Source organism: Zea mays, chromosome 5, assembly GCF_902167145.1.
Source record: "Zea mays cultivar B73 chromosome 5, Zm-B73-REFERENCE-NAM-5.0, whole genome shotgun sequence".
Lineage (NCBI taxonomy): Eukaryota > Viridiplantae > Streptophyta > Magnoliopsida > Poales > Poaceae > Zea > Zea mays.
The window spans coordinates 179,418,792-179,437,629 of NC_050100.1; the positions used below are offsets into that span (position 1 = coordinate 179,418,792).

Sequence of the window (18,838 nt, forward strand, 5' to 3'; positions counted from 1 at the left end):
CGGAGGAGCCTCCACCTCGCCCAACCTAGGGCACGGACCAGCCACGTCAACAGGAAGCACCATCATTACCCTACCTCGAGCTGACTCAGGCTACGGGGAACAAGACCGGCGTCCCATCTGGCTCGCTCCACCATACGAGTAATGATGGCGCCCCGCATGCCCTGTGACGACGGCGGCTCTCAGTCCCCTTACGGAAGCAAGAGGACGTCAGCAAGGACTCGACAGCCCCGACATCTGTCCTTCCGACAGGCTCCAGCGCTCCTCCGACGGCCACGACACCACGCGAACTGGGTGCCAAGACCTCTCCGGCTGCCACGATGGCATGTACTTAGGGCGCTAGCTCTCCACCGCTAGACACGTGAGCACATTGCTACACTCCCATTGTACACCTAGATCCTCTCCTTACGCCTAAAAAAGGGAGGACCAGGGCCCTCTTATAGAGGGTTGGCCGCGCGGGGAAGGACGGGACGGCGCTCGCGCAAGGCCGCTCGCTCCCTCCCGCGTGGACGCTTGTAACCCCCTACTGCAAGCGCACCCGACCTGGGCGCGGGGCTAACACGAAGGCCGCGGGTTCCACTCTCCCACGCCTGTCTCCCTCCGGCCGCTGTCTTCCCCCCTTCGCGTTCCGCCTCACGTCGACCCATCTGGGCTGGGGCACGCGGCGACAATTCACTCGTCGGTCCAGGGACCCCCCCGGGTTTCGAAACACCGACATAAGTAGAACTTTATACTGCCCGAACCAGGATAAACTATTTGTGTTAACTCGCACACCATATAGACTCTAGACACGCGATATTATTTACTAGTTAGTTAGGATCTTTAGTCTAAACACCGACAACATAGATTTTATATATTATAGTGATATTTGTCGTTTTATATCTATTTATTTTTACTAATTCTTAATTTTTGTGGTAACCAACGAGCACACAGTTTGTAGTTCCTAATACTATTGTTGCCGTCGTGCGACCCTTTTGAGTTTTGACCATCGGCAAGGGGAGGGGGCACGGGCATGTCGGCTGCCTCCAATCGTCCAACCACAAATCGGCCGCCCAAATTAATAGATTGCCGCACGTCCTTGTATGACCAACTAGTTACACGGTACAGAAACTTGTGCGGCAGCGCCGAGTCATTGGCATGTGACCAGAAAAAGGGCAGCGCCGCCATGTGGATGGTGGAATGGAATTGGAACTGGAACTCTCTACTCTCCTTGTGGGTAGCGAGCGTGCTGCCCATACCATACATAAAACAGATGAGCCCAAATAAGCTGCAGATGTGGCTGCTGGCTGCAACCTGATCTCACGCACCTCCGCGCAAGCCCCGCAGCCCGTAAAAGTCCGACGGGTACGGGGTACCTTGGGGGCACATTTGCGAGGCAACCCGACCATGTGCCACAGTACACGAAGCTATGGCTTCCATGTACGCGCTCCATTTCCGAGACGACGTGGCCACCGTCTCCGGGCCGTTGCGGCGGAGCCACGCGACGAGTCACGACATTAACCCCATGCATATGCGTCCTCTCTGATCTTTGGCTCTCTTCTCAGTTCTGAACTTATCATCGCCGGTGCAAATCCTCTCCACGCCGGTGCAACCATTTACCTGCTGTCCTGTCTATCTAGCTCAGCTCAGCACAGCTCAGGAGACGCCGCCGACTATACAAGCAGAGTGCATACTTTTTTTTTTTTGCGAGGAAAACAGAGTGCTTACTTCGTTTATTCTATATATTTGAATCTCGGCATCCACGGCCGGAGTCATCCTTTCTCTGAGTCGGCAATGGAGCACGACGTCGCGCACGGTGCAGGCGGCGCTGTCCCCGCAGGCGAAGAAGCGTTCGAGGTAGCTCATCAGTTGCTGGCGCAGGAGGAGTTCAGCGACTCGGAGTCCATCCAGATCTCCGACCTGAAGCGCCGCATGTGGAGGGACCAGATGCTGCTCAACAGGCTGGAGTGCCGCGCGGACGTCTTCAGTGCCGCCGGCGGGGCGGGGCCGTCTTCGTCCAGGCCGCTCGGGCCACCGACCGCGGGCGCGCACGGGGAGGACGAGGAGGAGGAGGAGGAGGTGGAGGCCCCCGAGGTGCGGTGCCGGCGCAAGGCGATGCTGCGCGCGCAGGACGGCGTCCTCCGCCACATGCTCAAGATGATGGAGGCGTGCAACGCGCGCGGGTTCGTGTACGGCGTCATCAACGAGGCCGGCGAGCCCATGTTGGGCTCCTCCGACAGCCTGCGCGGCTGGTGGAAGGACAACGTCAGCTTCGACCGGGCCGGGCCCATGGCGCTCGTCACGGCGCCCACCGGCGAGAGCCCGCCGGGGCCCGCGTCCTGCCTGCACCGCCTCCAGGACATCCAGGACAGCACGCTGGGGTCCGTGCTCTCGGCGCTCATCCAGCACTGCGTGCCGCCGCAGCGGAGCTTCCCGCTGGAGCGCGGGCTGGCGCCGCCGTGGTGGCCGACCGGGAAGGAGGCCTGGTGGGGCTCCCAGGGCGAGGTCCAGGCGCACCAGGGCGCGCCGCCGTACCGGAAGCCGCACGACCTCAAGAAGGCGTGGAAGATCTCGCTGCTGAGCTCGGTGATCAAGCACATGAGCCCGCGCTTCGACCAGATGCGCAAGCTCGTGTGGCAGTCCAAGCGCCTGCAGCAGAGGATGAGCGCCAAGGAGACGGAGACGTGGTCCAAGATCCTCCGCCAGGAGGAGACGCTCAGCCGACGCCTCAAGAGCTCGCTCAGGATCACGCCCCTTGACGGCGACGACGATGACGACATGGACCGAGACGGCCTGGAGGACGTAGTCCGCGGTGTGCAGGACAAGCGCAAGCGCGAGCTGATAAGTAGCAGCAGCGGAGGGCGCGCCGAGCTGGTGGCGGATGAGAACCCGATCGACGAACTCCTGAAGCGTCACTACAACCTCGTGCCTGATCAGCACGGGATCGTCGTCGCGCCGGAGAACGATGCGGGAGAGCTCGACCTGCTGTACGGTGTCGTCGACGACGTGCCGCCGGACGTGCTCTTCGATCTCATCGCGAGCTGTTCGGGAGCCGACGACGCGTTCCGCCTGATCCTGGACTGAGCAGTGGCTCAGCTTGTTGGTCCAGGCGTCGCTACGCAGTTGGCATGGATGGGCGGGAGGGATGACGTGGTGCGTTGTGCTTGTTTCCGTTCCATTTCTTCTGAGCTTTATCACGATGGAGCTTTGAGTCTTTGACGGTGAGTCCTCTGTGACGTGGGTCGTGGGCTGAGTAGATTTTAGACTGGGCGAGGAACCGGGTATAATAGCTTGATGAGTAATCAAAAGGACAAATCGTGCGTGTTCAGAAACGTCAGTCGGGGTGAATTCGTGACGAACACATGGTGGTATCTGAAATTGGTAAAGTTCAAACGCATAATTTCAACAGAAGATCTTGGTTAAAAAAAATTCACACGGCTACTAGGACATCACTGTGTACGACGGGAAAAAAAGCCAGACACATTCCGTATGCTGTCCACGACCATAGGGCGTGTGCGTTTGTTTTATGACTAGTATAATGATCACGTGTTGCAACGTACATAAATTTTCTGTTAGCATATATTAATTATATGCAAAAGAACAATACGTATGTTATCATCGATATTAATATCTAACAATTTTTTTAAACAAGAACTAATATAAAACCAAACTCGTGATGCGGAACACCTTCTCTCCTCAGCTGAGGTTTATCTTACCTAGAATCTGGTTGTTAAACGAGACGTGAGGAGAAAAATGGATCTACGCGCTTCACACATGACGTACGATGATAGAATTGCGGTTTGATTTTGAAGAAATGCAAATGGATTTTTGTAAAAGTGATGACGTTGGACGACCATCAAAATTGATGCTTTATAGGAGTATAGATTGCAAAGCCAAAATTCGACCAGCAATACCTATAGTGGTCAAGTTTTTTTAAAGGACGACACGAGATTTGTCCCGATGATAGAAAGAAAGGAAAAACAAAGATAATACAAACAACTAGAAATAACTCAGCGAAGGCCTCGGCCAAGATCAAAAGAGACAACAAAACATGTCAGAAAAAATCCTAACAACTTCTAGATGAAAGAGAAAATGACTCGAAGGCACACCACTAAACCTCGTCAAAAACACAGTTAGATTGTCTGCGGCATGTCGTGCATATGATCGTGTAAAACATTTTTTATACTATACTGTTTATAGAGTGAAGTTTAAAATAGAAGATAACATAGCTGAAAATGCAAAAACAAATGTCATATAGTGGTGCCCGGTTTGCATTATGTTGTATTGTGAGATATCATCCTTGTACCGGACAATGTCGAAATATTCTTCTATTGCATATTTGCAATCGTTCTAAATTTGCCACCAAACATAGATTATGGTCACGAGTGTTTATAGGACAGTCATGCTAAATTTTGGTAAGGTAATGAGTATATGACATGTGAATTTCATATGCCATTGTCTTGTTTTCCTTTTTATGTAATTATAGACATGTGGTGTTCTTTTTTGCACATGGAAACGCAAGGAATATTATGGTGGAAACAGAAAATATTATTAAGTAGATATTAGCATTTGAAGCTTAATTATCTAAATGTTGTGAACTGCATGATCGATCGACATCTCAGGCTTTCAAAGCGGCGGGGCACATGATATATGGTTCAAAATACTATGCTCTGTTTGGATACGCCTTGTTTGAAAGACTATGATCAGGATTTTTTATAAGCCACGGTTCGAAGAATTTACAGTTTAAAGGATCTAGGCGTTTGATAATTCTAATTCTTTTCTCCGTAATTTCTTTGTCCTGAGTGTAGACTAATGATAGTTCATTTACTGGCAGAGTGCAAGCCTAAAGCATTGATGATACTAAAATTTTAGTTTCTTTGATAGGCATTATCATTATATTAGTAACTAATCCATAAGAAAATTGAAATGAATAAAAGACGAAGAAATCTCATTCTCTAAAAATTCTTTGAAATATATACGGATACAACCAATCGCAAAAATCATAAAACAACACTAGTCTCATAGGTGAAGTAGGCCAATGAAATAGCATTATTTCTCTAACGCATTGTTGGAGAGAAGAAAGGACGGAACTTCGATAATCGGCAAACTTGACACAGCTTAATCATTTATCCGATTTGTCGTGAATGCAAGACTTATTGAAGGATGTAAAAACGCTACTGAGAGCAACTCCAGTAGTTCTCTAAAAGACTTCATAAATCAATAATTTACATAGTTAACATGGAAACTATTCTCCAACGGTTTTCTAAATTAACTTTCTAAATTTAACAATCTGTCATCTAACCTCATTTTCTCTCTACATTTGACAACCATTTAACAACTCCCTAAACAAAAATGTTGATTGCATTATATAGTTTTTGTGACTTGTTTTTTTATGTGGATAAATACAAAACAAAATTAGAACCTATATTTAGAGAACTATTGAAGAACTCACATTTTTTTACTCCAAAAGCCATTTAGCAACTTCTTAAATCTATGATTTAGAGAGCTAAAATTTACATAACTATTAGAGTTGCTCTGACGACTTCGTTCCTTTGCGAAGTAGCCCAGAGAGACCTTGCCTTCTTAGGGCATGTACAATGGTGTTTAATGTGGAGGCTCTTAAGGTGTTTAAGGGGGTTATTTGCAAAAAAATCTTAGAGCCGTCTCTCCGTGAAGAGACGCCTCTGGCTCGTAAACCAAGTAGCAACAGACGCCTCACTTCCCACTTTATGAATTTGTCGTCTGTTCTATCGATCTGATGCTATACAAATACATTTAATTCTGTATTTATTAATAGACTACGTTTATAGACACTCCATTATACAATAAAGTCTCTTAGTTATCTCCTGTGCTTGGAGAACCGTTTTGGTGTCTCTCCACTGTACATGCCCTTATGACTTCGTCATCTACCTTGAGCACGTAGAGCCTATTGAAGGCCGCAGCCCACAGAGATGTCGTCAAGGACTTCGGTTGGAGGAACCTTGGAGGTTTGTCAGCAGCTCGAGGACTTCCACCACTTCTTTGCTCAGGAGCACGCGCCGCTATGTCAGCAGGGCGAAGCTACTTCTTCAAATGCACCCCAAAAGATCTATAGATTTAGTTGGATTTTACCATATAATATGCATCTACAGGATTTTTTTTTGAAGTATCTATTTTGCTGTTTAAAAACCATATGAAAACAATTTAAATGTGAAGTTTGGAGTTATTTACACACATTATTGATAACGATTTAAACTTTAGAACAGATATACTCCATCCAGAATTTTGAGCCATATCTAACACGCGCTGGCGTGAAATCTCATAGGGAGATAAATAAGAGTTCAAAATCTCACTGAAGATCGTTTTGTTATTAGAAAAAAAAACAAGTATTATTAAAATTGAACCCGACGTGAATCGAACACGCAACCTTCTGATCTGGAGTCAGACGCGCTACCATTGCGCCACGGATCCGGTTGTGTAATTCACAGCGGACAAGATACAAATAGTCATTACACACATGAACCTCTTAGTAGCCGAAAGGATTGTTTGCTACTGTGCGTCTGTGCCTGCTAGTGCTAGTGCTAGCTACCATCTACAGAGTACAAAACACGGCGTCCCCATCACAGCGATGGGTCACGGAAAACCAACGGCACAAAACATCAAACGAAGCCAAAAAGCGAAAAGAGATGAACTAGAGGTCTCAAAACGTTTCCACGCAAGCCCCTCCGCCTCACCCCCGCCCAATCACGGAATGCCAGGTCAGATAGCCTAATCCTCCATGCCTCTCACGTGGCTTCCCCACCACCTCTCTCGTTCCCAACTCCTGCTTGCCCGGGGGCGTCTCGGGGACTCGCTTCCTAGCACCACCACTCCTTCCTCCATTCCTCCAAGCCACGCCACACCTCGGCGCGTCCCGCCAAAACCCCATCGATACCCAAACCCTAGCCAGCCCCTCTCCCACGCGCCATGTCCGTCGCGTCTGCGGCGGCGGCGGCCTCCCTCATCGCCTCTACCTCGCTCTCCGTCCCAGACCGCATCCGCCTCCATCCCCGCCCCGCGCTTCCTCCACTACCGTGCTTCCGCCGGCGATCGCGGGTCTGCCTCGTACGCGCCATCCTCGAGGACCGCCCGTCCCCGCCTGCCGAGGAGGACGCTAAGCGCTACGGGCTCAACGGGAACGGGAGCGGGCTCGGATACGACGATGCCGCCGTCCAAGCGTACCTCGGAAGCAACGGTAACGGGAGCGCCAGCGGTAACGGCGGGGCGGTGAAGCAGAACCCCGAGGTTGCCGGGAGCAGCGCGGCCATAGTCCCGGCCCCGGTCCCGCCGGCGGAGGGTGAGAGGAGAAGGAAGGAGAGAGTGGAGGAGATCGGGAGGGAGGATGCCTGGTTCAAGCAGAGCAGCGCAGAGGTGAATATTTTTTCTGTTTGCATGTAGTGGTGAGAGCTCTCTCTCAAGTGAATTACTCCGTATTTGCGAGTGGAAGTGAAAGACTTAGCTCGATTTATCTCTTTCTTAGACCCCCCTCATGAGCACTGGATGTGTTTAACCGCTTATCATCTGCATAGATGCGTGTGTTCTCCAGTGGATGATCATGTGGGTATTGTGGGATAGGATAAAGGGCTGCTTTGGCAAAAGTTAGTGGCACAGCTTGACTAGACTGACATCAATGTAATGTTTCGAACCAGTGCATTCGTGATACTCTAGTTGGAATGAAGTTCAAATTTAGGTAAGAGTATAGTAGTATAGTACCAGCATCACATATCTTCAGAAATCACTCCTACTACTCCACAAACACTCAGGAACGAAAATTGAGGGGACTTGGTTGAAAACACCTGGGAAATCACTCCTACTAGGCTACTAAGTAGATGTAGTTAGCAGCAGCATCCACAAGCACTCTGGAACGAAAATTGAGGGGGCGTGGTTGAAAATGCAACAGGTTGGTTGGCTGGCTACTTAGATTACTGTGTCAGGTTGAGTAGATGATACACGGATCAAGCTTACCCTTAGCCTCTGATGCATATTGCTGTCCAATTATCTGATGAAAATAGCTGCAATTTTGTATCAATCACTGTGCTCCTTTTTCCTTTCCTCTTTGAGTTGAATAACTAATCCTTGCAGGTTTCTGTTGCTCCTGGTGGTCGCTGGAATCGGTTTAAAACCTATTCAACAATTCAAAGAACATTGGAAATATGGGGATTCGTTTTTACATTTATATTCAAGGCTTGGCTCAACAATCAAAAGTTCACATACAGAGGTTAGTGGTTTCAACTGAACACTAAAAAAATACTAACCTATAGAAACTTGTTTTTGTATTATAAAATTGTGTTTTTGTATGTGGAAAAAAACAATAAGTTCTTCCCATTTAGTGATGTTGGTATCTTTCATACAAGTTACAAACATTTGCAAATACAATTGAATAAAATCCTTCATCTTGTACAACAGCATGTGTGGCATGCTAGTCAGCACACTGGGTTCATATCTTCTCCAAAATCTTGTAATCTCACTCTTGTTGGAGATTAGAACCTGTTGTAATCTTCTTTGTAACCCCACTGGGGGATGACATTGGCCGCTCCTGGCCTCTATGCAATACATGCAGGTGGGGACCCCCCTGACGACCAAAAACAAATGTTCTTGATATTGAAGAATTATCCACATGTTTCTTCAAAATTGTGTACCTTCAATAAAACTCTAAGTCAGCTTCTGCAGGGGGGATGACTGAGGAGAAAAAGATAATGAGGAGGAAAGTTCTTGCCAAGTGGCTAAAGGAGAGTCTTTTGAGATTAGGCCCCACATTCATCAAAATAGGGCAACAATTCTCAACCAGGGTGGATATTCTCCCACAGGAATATGTGGATCAACTATCGGAGTTACAGGTTTGTGTTGAAACTTATTCTAATTGGCAGACATGCTTTAATGCTTTTCCAAAATTGAGTAAAGTGATTTTCTCTCTTTAATATAAAGATACACGCATCTCCTACATGTTCGAGAAAAAACTGCAAAGACTCAGAATTGATGGATTGGCTCATTAGAGGAATTCCTCTTCTGTTAGTAAACAATTTGACCATCTATTATGCATAAGCTGAAATACGTGTCAGGGCCTAAGGAGGCCCACGGAGGGGCTGCGACAGCAGCAGCCATGGGCCCTCCAAGGGGGATTAGATAAGGACAGTTAGAGATAAGATTAGAAGATTAATTGAGATTATTTAGGAAATTAGTTGAGATTATCTAGGAAGATTATCAGTTAGTAGTTTGTTGAGAGATTTTAGGAGAGTTTTAAGGAGATAAGGATCTCTAGCTAGATAGGGGTGGCCAGCCGACCTATTTATGTAATCAATGAATGAGAAATAAAGCAGACAAGAATTAGAAGGGAGAAACCCTTCTCTTGCTTGGTCGTGGGCAGAGGCCCTCGGCCGACGTTCCTGCCCATCGATACCCCTCTCCAATCCTTCACCGATCTAGCGACCATAACATCTGGTATCGGATAGCTTGGGTTTCGATCTGATCTCATGGCTTCTGCCGCCAATTTCGTGGCGTCATTCTGACAACCGACGTCCACATCTCCATGGACTCTGCTGCATGTCACCTTCATCACGTCGTCCTGGCAACCGACGTCCCCATCTCCATGGGCTGCGCCGCATGCCACCTTCGTCACGCCATCCTGGCAACCGGCGTCCCTATCTCCATGGGCAACATCGCCTGCCAATTTTGTTACCACATCCTGGACGTCGGCGTGCCCATCCCCAGGGACAACGCCAAATTTTGTCACATCATCTTCGTTGATGGCGTCTCCGTCCCCATGGGCGACACCACTAGGTGCAACCACGGCTCAGCAATCACCAGCTCCATCGATGGGGGACTTGTGGACCAACGTAAGGGCTGTTCTCGCAAAGATGCAAGCCACGCTCCAGAAGGTTGAGCAAGGGCTGCTGCAAATCAAGGCAGCAGTGCAACATGAGCAGCACCAGCTGGCGTTGTCCGCGTTGCTCCAGACGTCGGCAGCTGTGGGCATACAAGCTACTGCTCGTGGCTTCCTTGCACGACGGAGAGTGCAAGAGATGCGCTGGCAGATGCTTGAGGCAACCTTGGTGACGGTTGACCTCGGCACACGGGGGCGCGACCTCGCCCCGTCGGACGACCATCAGCAGTGGCATCGAGCCGCTATCTCCAAGTGCGAGCATGGTACGTGTCCTGCGGGTGACGAACTTCAACTCTACGACAGCGGCGGTAGGGAAGGCACTCCCCTCGTCATCGGCAAGGGCACAATATTTAGCGCCACCACATTCCGCTATCGGCCGCCACGAGGGCGTCTTCGCTGGTTATTGTTGCAACCTACTCCAGGTGCCTGTCCATGTGCTCCCCTTTCGTCCAGATGGCGTCCATGGGATCCAGGTGGCTGCACACGTGCAAGTCCATTGCGTGGAGGGTGTCCGCCTTATCTTATGGGGTAAAAAAAAAATCAGATTCAGAATAATAAGATAAGCCGAGATGTAAAAGGCTTGTTTTCTAGATGTCTGGTTTTGGGTCAAGTAGACTCGGTCTTTGAGCACCCGTCATGCTGCAGCTCGAGGACGAGCTGCTTGTCCAGGAGGGGTGTAGTGTCAGGGCCTAAGGAGGCCCACGGAGGGGCTACGACAGCAACAACCATGAGCCCTACAAGGGGGATTAGATAAGGATAGTTAGAGATAAGATTAGAAGATTAGTTGAGATTACTTAGGAGATTAGTTGAGATTATCTAGGAAGGTTATCAGTTAATAGTTGTTGAGAGTTTTTAGAAAAGTTTTAAGGATATAATGATCTCTAGCTAGATTGGGGCAGCCAGCTGGCCTATTTATGTAATCAATGGATGAGAAATAAAGTAGACAAGAATTAGAAGGGAGAAACCCTCCTCTTGCTCGGCCGTGGGTAGAGGCCCCCGGCCGACGTTCCTGCCCATCAATACCCCTCTCCAATCCCTCACCGATCTAGTGACCATAACAATATGCATTATGTTGAAGTTTATAAGTGGATTACCTACCTTCTCCTAATAGCTTAAGTTTTTTGGTTGAACTGGTTAGTGCGTTCACTCTAACATGGTATCAAAGTCAGAAGTGTCGAGTTCGAATTCTAGCAGAAGCTTTATTTGTGCCTCCACCCATTTATTTCCACATTTGCGTATTTCTCTCTGGCTGCACGTGAGTAAGGGTGTTGAAGTTTATAAATGGATTATCTACCTTCTCCTAATAGCTTAAGCTTTTAGGTTGAACTGGTTAGTGCGTCCACTCTAATACATTACATTTAGTTCAGTTTACTAGATCAGCTCAGAGGATGGCAAAATCTGCAAGTCTCAGATTATGTACTGTACATAGGTGTAGTATGTTATCATTTGTCAGTGACTCAGTGCCCCATGTGAAGAAAATAGCTGTCTTATGTAGTTATTAGAAGCTGTCTTGTTTTTCTCTATATATTTTTGTTAATGCACATTCCTATGTTTAGACCCCTATTATGATTGAACCATGGAATTATTACATATTTTTGCAGGATCAAGTTCCTCCATTTCCTTCTGAGACAGCTGTAAAAATTGTTGAAGAAGAGCTGGGGGCATCTGTAAATGAGATATTTGATCGATTTGATTTTGAACCAATAGCTGCTGCTAGCCTCGGTAACGTCTGAATTATTACATATTAGAAGCTGTATATATATATATATATATATATATATATATATATATTAATAAGCAACTTAACACTACAATAATCTATCCCTTTTTGGCAGGCCAGGTTCATCGGGCACGTCTGAATGGCCAAGAGGTTGTGATCAAAGTGCAACGGCCTGGTCTGAAGGAGCTGTTCGATATTGATCTGAAGAATTTAAGGGTAAATTATTACTACTGTAGCATACCCTGTTTTCATTTTTTAGATAATGAAATAAAACATCCTGGCCTCTGCATCTAAAGATGCACACATAATTGCTATTGTTGTTTACTAGTAACAAAAAAAGTATGTCCGTTATGTGTTGCCTATTTACTACTTAAATGTGTTCCCATTTTTATACCATTTGTTGACAAATCACGGAATTGGATAGGTAATAGCTGAATACCTTCAGAAAGTGGACCCAAAATCAGATGGCGCCAAGAGAGACTGGGTTGCTATTTATGATGAGTGTGCATCTGTTTTATATCAGGTAATTAGTTATATGACCATATGCTACTGTCTTAAGACTTGTTTGACTACGCCCATTACTGATCATTTAATCAGCTCATGTCTTTTTTATCAGGAAATAGACTATATGAAGGAAGCATTTAACGCTGAAAAATTTGCTGAAAACTTCAAAAAATTGGATTATGTGAAGGTTCCTGAAATTTACTGGGCACACACTACTCCTCAGGTTTCTTCTACACAGAAAATATAAAATAGATCCAACAAGGAACTTGGTGGAATCAAGATTATAAGTTTCTTTTATTTTCATTGCAGGTTTTAACAATGGAGTATGTCCCAGGAATTAAAATTAACAGAATAAAGCAGTTAGATAAGTTAGGAGTCGATAGAAAAAGGTAAGTACTGTATAACTGTCCACCATGAACTCAGTTTTCTGTGCCAACTGACTTTGTTGCTTTCGGGCAATGTGAATTACTTTCAGATTAGGTCGTTATGCTGTTGAGTCCTACCTTGAGCAGATCTTATCCCATGGGTTTTTCCATGCTGACCCGGTTAGTCATTCTGTATATTCTCCACAAACCTCCTTTTCTTTGCTGGCGCTTGATACGAAGGCCGATGTGCACGTGTGATGTGTGTCAGATTTTTATATATAAATAAATATTGTCGTGCGGTGTCTGGCATCCATAGTCCTCGCTTCTTTTGTCTGCCTCCACTTTTTCAAGGCCACTTTGGAGAGCTGGCAGAGCAGCAGCTTCTATACTGAATTTAGAATAAGCTCTGTCAAACATTTTTCTAGTAAGAAATAATTCTTTGCTAATTTTGTAAAGTAGTTTCTTTCTATTCAATTTACGTACATGCTCACGATACGCATAGAGTACTTTATTCTAGAGACAAACATAAAGAAACATTTTTAGTAAAAAAATATTTCTCATGTACGATCAACTTTCACATAAAATCTTTTTTTATAATGGAAACAAAGTTCCAGCCTTTTGCACTTTCATGCACACAATCTTACAAGAAAAGTTATAACTCCAGGAACAACTAAGAGAAAATAAAAAATTATCTGATTGGAATAAAAAACAAGCTAAGGAGCCATAATTCTAACATTGGATCACCACACATGGTTTGTGAAGATCTCCATGGCCACCACCTCGAAGGATTGACAGACATCGAGGGCTTCTTGGTGGGATTCTTTTTTTTGCAATAATCTCTAAACTCAGAGAAAATGCGATCCTCTGAAAATAACCTGCAGAATTGACAGTATTGGTTTATAATTAAAAATGATGTCATTGCGGCAAGAAGAATCCCACCATAATATGATTAATACTAGAGGGTTTGTCTAAGTGGAAGACAAAGAAAATGGTTCTCCATAATATGAATTAATACTAGAGGGTTTGTCTAAGTAACCTGCTCTTTTGTTGGATTCCCAGGCCCCCATAATATGATTAATACTAGAGGGTTTGTCTAAGTGGATGAAATAAAATCGTTCTCCATATATTTCTAGGATGATAACAATAAAATCTGGAGGATTGCTTTTGTGAGGATTACTCCCTTTCACATAAAATCCGGAGGATGAAGGACTCTCCTAGACTAGCCCTTACTGTACAGTGTGGCATTATACAATAGGAACATTTAAAAAAACATTAGGAGCACTACGGATGAGTTTCTATTTGCATGTGTCCATCATTCCGTCATTTCAAACGTCACTTCTCCATTGTCATGGCCAAGCCACCTCTCAAGTCTCAACTCATCATCTCTCTCTTCGTGAAGTGTTGTTGTAGCAGTAGGAGCGAGCGAGTACAAGTAGATGGCCCATCTTTTTTACACCAGCAAACAGGTCACATCATGTGTCCATGCACACGCACGGCACGTAGGTGACAGTTCAGACTTCAGCGTGTCAGAGTGAGATCTCGGCGCCAATAATGATGACACCGAGATAAGGGTCTATTTTTTTAATTCAAATCGAAATGGGTGTATTTGTAAAAAACTTTCGCAAAAAGGATTAAAATGTAGAAAAGTCAGCCATCCTCCTAGCCTTGGCAGATTTATGTTCATCTAGGCCTGTCTCAAACTTTTTTTTTAGCTTTGGCCATCAATATATAAATTTTTATGTAGACTGAAAACATAAGATTAACTGTACTAGATCTTTTATGGAAAATACCTCCACAATATACTATTCTTTCAATGAAGATGATATATTCCATAGAAATTGCTAGTCAAAGTATCAGAGTGGAGACTGGAGACCATGTCAATGCCATAACGGACTTGTATTTGTGTGCGGAGGAAGTATGTCTTATATTACAAATTTCATGAGACTGAATCATCCCTATTGTTTTCTTGCTCCTTTTTAATATCTCAAATAAAGCCGTTGCTCTGTGTTAAAAGCTAATGGTGATTTCTTTACAGCATCCAGGAAACATTGCTGTTGATGATGTCAATGGAGGGAGACTTATCTTCTATGACTTCGGGATGATGGGAAGGTAACATTTGTCCCCCACCTCTGCATAAGTTTCATTTCATGAGAAAGTTTGCATCTCAGTAATCTTCATCCTTCTAATTTCCAGTATCAGTCAAAATATTCGGGAAGGATTGCTTGAAGTATTCTATGGAGTTTATGAAAAGGATCCTGACAAAGTTAGTTCTCAGGGCATAATATCCTGCAGATGATAATTTATACCCTGTGATGTTCTGGGAAGTGTTGAATCTTGTATTCCTGCAGGTGCTTCAAGCAATGGTTCAAATGGGTGTCCTTGTTCCTACTGGAGATATGACTGCTGTCAGAAGAACCGCTCAATTTTTCCTTAATAGGTAATTACTTTTCCTTGAATTTTTATTTTCCTCGAGTCTGCTTGAGAGTTGTGTGTTATTTCATTAACGAAAAAAGAGTAACCAAATACAACACTGCCCATGAGAAGATGTTACCTTGTAGTTATAGCAAATGGAGTCTGTTGAACTGGATGAGCATGGTGTTTTTTGAACAAGATGAGCATGATGTTTGGCTTTGTTCTTTTTTCATCTATTATTTATAGCTTTCAAGAGCGCCTAGCAGCACAAAGGAAGGAGAGAGAAATGGCAACCGCAGAACTGGGATTCAAAAAGCAATTAACTAAGGAGGAGAAGTTTGAAAAGAGGAAGCAGAGACTTGCTGCAATCGGTAATGCTGTGTGACCTACCAACAAACTAGATAGATGTAAATATGTCCGGGTTTATTCTACAAATTTTATTATGTTGACTCGAATTAAATTTTGTAGGAGAGGATCTTTTGGCGATTGCTGCTGATCAACCATTTCGCTTCCCTGCCACATTTACATTTGTGGTCAGAGCATTCTCAGGTTTCAATGTCTAATAATCTACGTGTTTACAAGGAAATTGTTATTATACTGCGTACTCAGACTGTCTCCATTTTGTGCAGTTCTAGATGGTATTGGGAAAGGCCTTGATCCTAGGTTTGATATTACAGAGATTGCTAAGCCGTGAGTACTTTTTGCATTACTAGCATCTGAATACTTTTTCAAAAACACGCAAAGCTTGCACATCTTCACTTATTATGTAATGTCTATATTTTCATCTTGAACTTTTCTGGTACTGACTTGAAATGTCTGTTAAATTTGCTAGATATGCCAAGGAATTGCTAAGATTTAATGACGCTGGTGTTGAAATAGTTGTGAAGGCAAGTTTCAACATTTGGTCAAAGCTGTTAACCTATCTCTATGATAGCACATCTCCTAAGGCTTTGTTTGGGTACTCTAGTATTAGCACCTATCCAGATGTGTTGAGGTGGATTTGAGTGTAAATTAGTTTAAGTTACACCCCAATCCACCTCAATACATGTGGATTAGGGTCAATACTAGAGTACCCAAACTAGACCTAAGGGTTAGGGCTTGTTTGGTTAGAAGCGGATTGAAGGGGATTGGAGGAGATTAAATCTCTTGCTAGTCAAAATTGAATAGAAAGTGATTTAATCCCTCTCAATCCGTTCCAATCCCCGCAACCGAACAAGGTCTAAGTATTTTCATAGTGAGAGTTTTAATTGCTCTTGATTGCAACATTATGTCAGGATGCAAAGAAGAGATGGGAAAGGCAGTCCCGTGCCTTTTACAATTTGTTCCGCCAACCCGATAGAGTTGAAAAGCTCGCACAAATTATTGAACGTTTGGTATGTACATCATTTTCGAACATTATTTTGTTGTGTATTGGTGTTATATGCACATGTCTTCAGTCCTCTTGATGAAAGTTTGTACGATTGAACTCAATGAACTGTTCTTTTACAGGAGCAAGGTGAACTCAAGCTTCGTGTCAGAACGCTGGAATCAGAAAGAGCATTTCAAAGAGTTGCCGCTGTACAGAAAACAATTGGATATGTGAGTTCAGAATTATTAATATATTGCTTTTTTCTATGTTACTTCATGCTGAACCATGAAAAGATAAAGGCAAACTTGTCTGCTGGATGATACTGTCACTAAGTGCATGCAAATTCAGTTAGCCTGCACTGGAATTGTTACAAGAAAATTGAGAGAGGGCGCCTGCACATTTGATGCAAGAAATCTGATCAAGTCATCAAGAGAAACAATCCTTATATCATGAAATTGTTTTCTTTCTTTGATACAGCACATTTTCCCCTGAAGTTTCATATCATCATAATGTGCTTTAAATCTTGCTCTTTGTCATTCAGGGAGTTGCTGCAGGTAGTTTGATGAACCTTGCAACAATGTTGTACTTCAATTCAATCCGGGTGAGTTTGTAAACAAACTGGAGTATATCATCCATCAAATTTCTAGCACATATTTGTTCTCATCTGGTCTTCGAATCTTCAATAACCGTTGCAGGGACCAGCAACCATTGCATACTCCCTCTGCGCATTTTTCGGGCTGCAAGTTCTGATCGGGCTTGTCAAGGTTAAGAAGTTGGATCGGCAGGAGAGACTGATAACCGGTACTGCATGAGCTATGAGTTATTCACGATCAATCGGTGAGGACTGAATTACACCACTTTTCAGCGTTGTCGCGACACCTTTTTTTTTCTTTTGCCCAAATTTTACCCCCACCACGATTTAGCATAGGCATGCCATACCCCCCCTTCCGGGTTGTATGTAAATGTAATGATAACATATAAAGATGTACATAGTGTATAATAGACATTCTCCTTGTATTGTTTCGTTTTCATGATGTACCAGTATGTACAGGATTTTGTTTCACATGCTACCTGATTGGTTTGCTGGCTGCGCATACCCAGGCTATCGTCAGACTTGTGGCGGGTCCGATATGGACATTTTTGGCGTAGGCAAATAACTTCAAAAGGACTTATTTTGTATCCGCTCATGGTACTAACGTCTCTCGCGTGCAGGCAATTAAATATATGCTCGGCCAAAGTCAATGCACATTGGCGCATAATGAGATGGTATGGATAACCAAACTGATGGATGATGATTCAAGGTGAAATGATCGATTTGGAAAGTGATTTTTCTATATCTTTCTCACAACTTTATTGCTGACCCGAGTGTTTGAGATTCGAACCTAGAGCATATGATGACGTCGTTACTCAACATATCATCAACACTACTCTAGCCTAACATTGTTGTGAATTTAATCTACAATAACTCTTCGTCAAATTGATATGTTCTTGACCTTGTTGAACTATACTACTTGATATGTTTTATCTCCTTTTGCTGAATGAAAGGAGCATAGTATGTTGTTCTTGATCTGCTATAAACTTATGGTTTAGTGGACCTGTTCGATCTAGATTAAATTTTCATGATCAGAGTGGTTTCACGATCGCGCGTCATCGCCACTACCGCCACAAACTCATGGTTTTGTAGACTTGTTAAATCTAGATTGAATTCTCACGATCTGATCATGTATTGGCAGTGAAAGAAATGTCAAAACTCAGAGGTTCACTTTGTTTAGGCGCCTGTAGATGCTAAGACTAAAGATCCCCTTACTAGGTGATGTTGATAGCAATCTTGTCATGTTTACCGGTTTTGCCACCTAAGACTGTTTAACAGTCTTGTCATGTTGCCATGGATGTTGATGCCATCGCAGATAGCCATGTCCTATTAGGTGATATTGATTTCAACTTCGGTAATGATGATGTCTTAGAGTAGATTGAGTTATCATTCACTAGCTTCATACTTATTTCCTAAGCTAATATTTTAATTCCTAAAGAAATTTTTATTTGATCATGGTGTAATAAACACTCTTGCTGAGCATACTTGATTTGGATAATTAAGATTGATTGCTATGTGATTTCAATATGCCCCTATATGGTTTAATTGTGCTTGTTCTATTATATGTTATCATCCTGATTTATGAACCTATATTATATCTATTCAGAACAAGACTTTCACTTCTCATGATGGAGGCAAATGATGAACCCTGCCTGATCAATAACGCAGCTACAAATTCAATACTTAGAGAACCAAAATATTTTTAAGCACTCTAGAAGAGTACTGAAAATATTACTATAATTGAAAATATTACTATAATCATAGGCCACGTTATAGGCTCTACCTGAACCATTGCCATCCTCCCTAATGATACTATGATCTTCATTGAGGAAGTGTTCCTATATCTAGGAGCAGCTCATACTCTCCTCGTATTAAAAAAAATATCTATCATAGTAGTTATCATGTTACATCTGTGAAAGTCGCCTAGAGGGGGTGGATAGGCGAAATCTGAAATTTATAAATCAATCCACAAACTACAAGTCGGGGTTAGCGTTAGAGCGAATATCAAGTCCGGGAGAGAGGG

General features: G+C 44.1%; 2 protein-coding genes and 1 non-coding gene across 4 annotated transcripts; 2 read left to right on the forward strand and 1 right to left on the reverse strand.

Annotated features, from left to right (window-relative positions):
* The first annotated feature begins 1,104 nt into the window (after window positions 1-1,104).
* On the forward strand, window positions 1,105-3,387 carry LOC103627330 (ETHYLENE INSENSITIVE 3-like 5 protein). The gene has a single exon (XM_008647640.3). The coding sequence runs from the start codon at window positions 1,771-1,773 to the stop codon at window positions 3,058-3,060; it is 1,290 nt and encodes a 429-aa protein (XP_008645862.1). The 5' UTR covers window positions 1,105-1,770; the 3' UTR covers window positions 3,061-3,387.
* Window positions 3,388-6,354: 2,967 nt separating this feature from the next.
* On the reverse strand, window positions 6,355-6,426 carry TRNAW-CCA (transfer RNA tryptophan (anticodon CCA)). Its single transcript has one exon. It is a non-coding gene; the product is annotated as a tRNA-Trp (tRNA).
* A 372-nt stretch (window positions 6,427-6,798) lies between these two features.
* On the forward strand, window positions 6,799-17,401 carry LOC100281496 (uncharacterized). 2 transcript variants are annotated; one of them, NM_001411625.1, is made up of 20 exons: window positions 6,799-7,365; window positions 8,077-8,212; window positions 8,656-8,831; window positions 11,476-11,596; window positions 11,710-11,810; window positions 12,019-12,117; window positions 12,211-12,321; window positions 12,408-12,487; window positions 12,574-12,643; window positions 14,499-14,572; window positions 14,657-14,726; window positions 14,812-14,900; window positions 15,122-15,246; window positions 15,344-15,424; window positions 15,505-15,565; window positions 15,708-15,762; window positions 16,150-16,248; window positions 16,364-16,453; window positions 16,765-16,824; window positions 16,919-17,401. In NM_001411625.1, the coding sequence occupies exons 1-20, from the start codon at window positions 6,922-6,924 to the stop codon at window positions 17,033-17,035; spliced, it is 2,259 nt and encodes a 752-aa protein (NP_001398554.1). In that variant the 5' UTR covers window positions 6,799-6,921; the 3' UTR covers window positions 17,036-17,401. The 2 variants fall into 2 exon arrangements, with proteins under 2 accessions (NP_001398554.1, NP_001147886.2); NM_001154414.2 differs by having other exon boundaries at window positions 8,665-8,831.
* The last annotated feature ends 1,437 nt before the right edge of the window (window positions 17,402-18,838 follow it).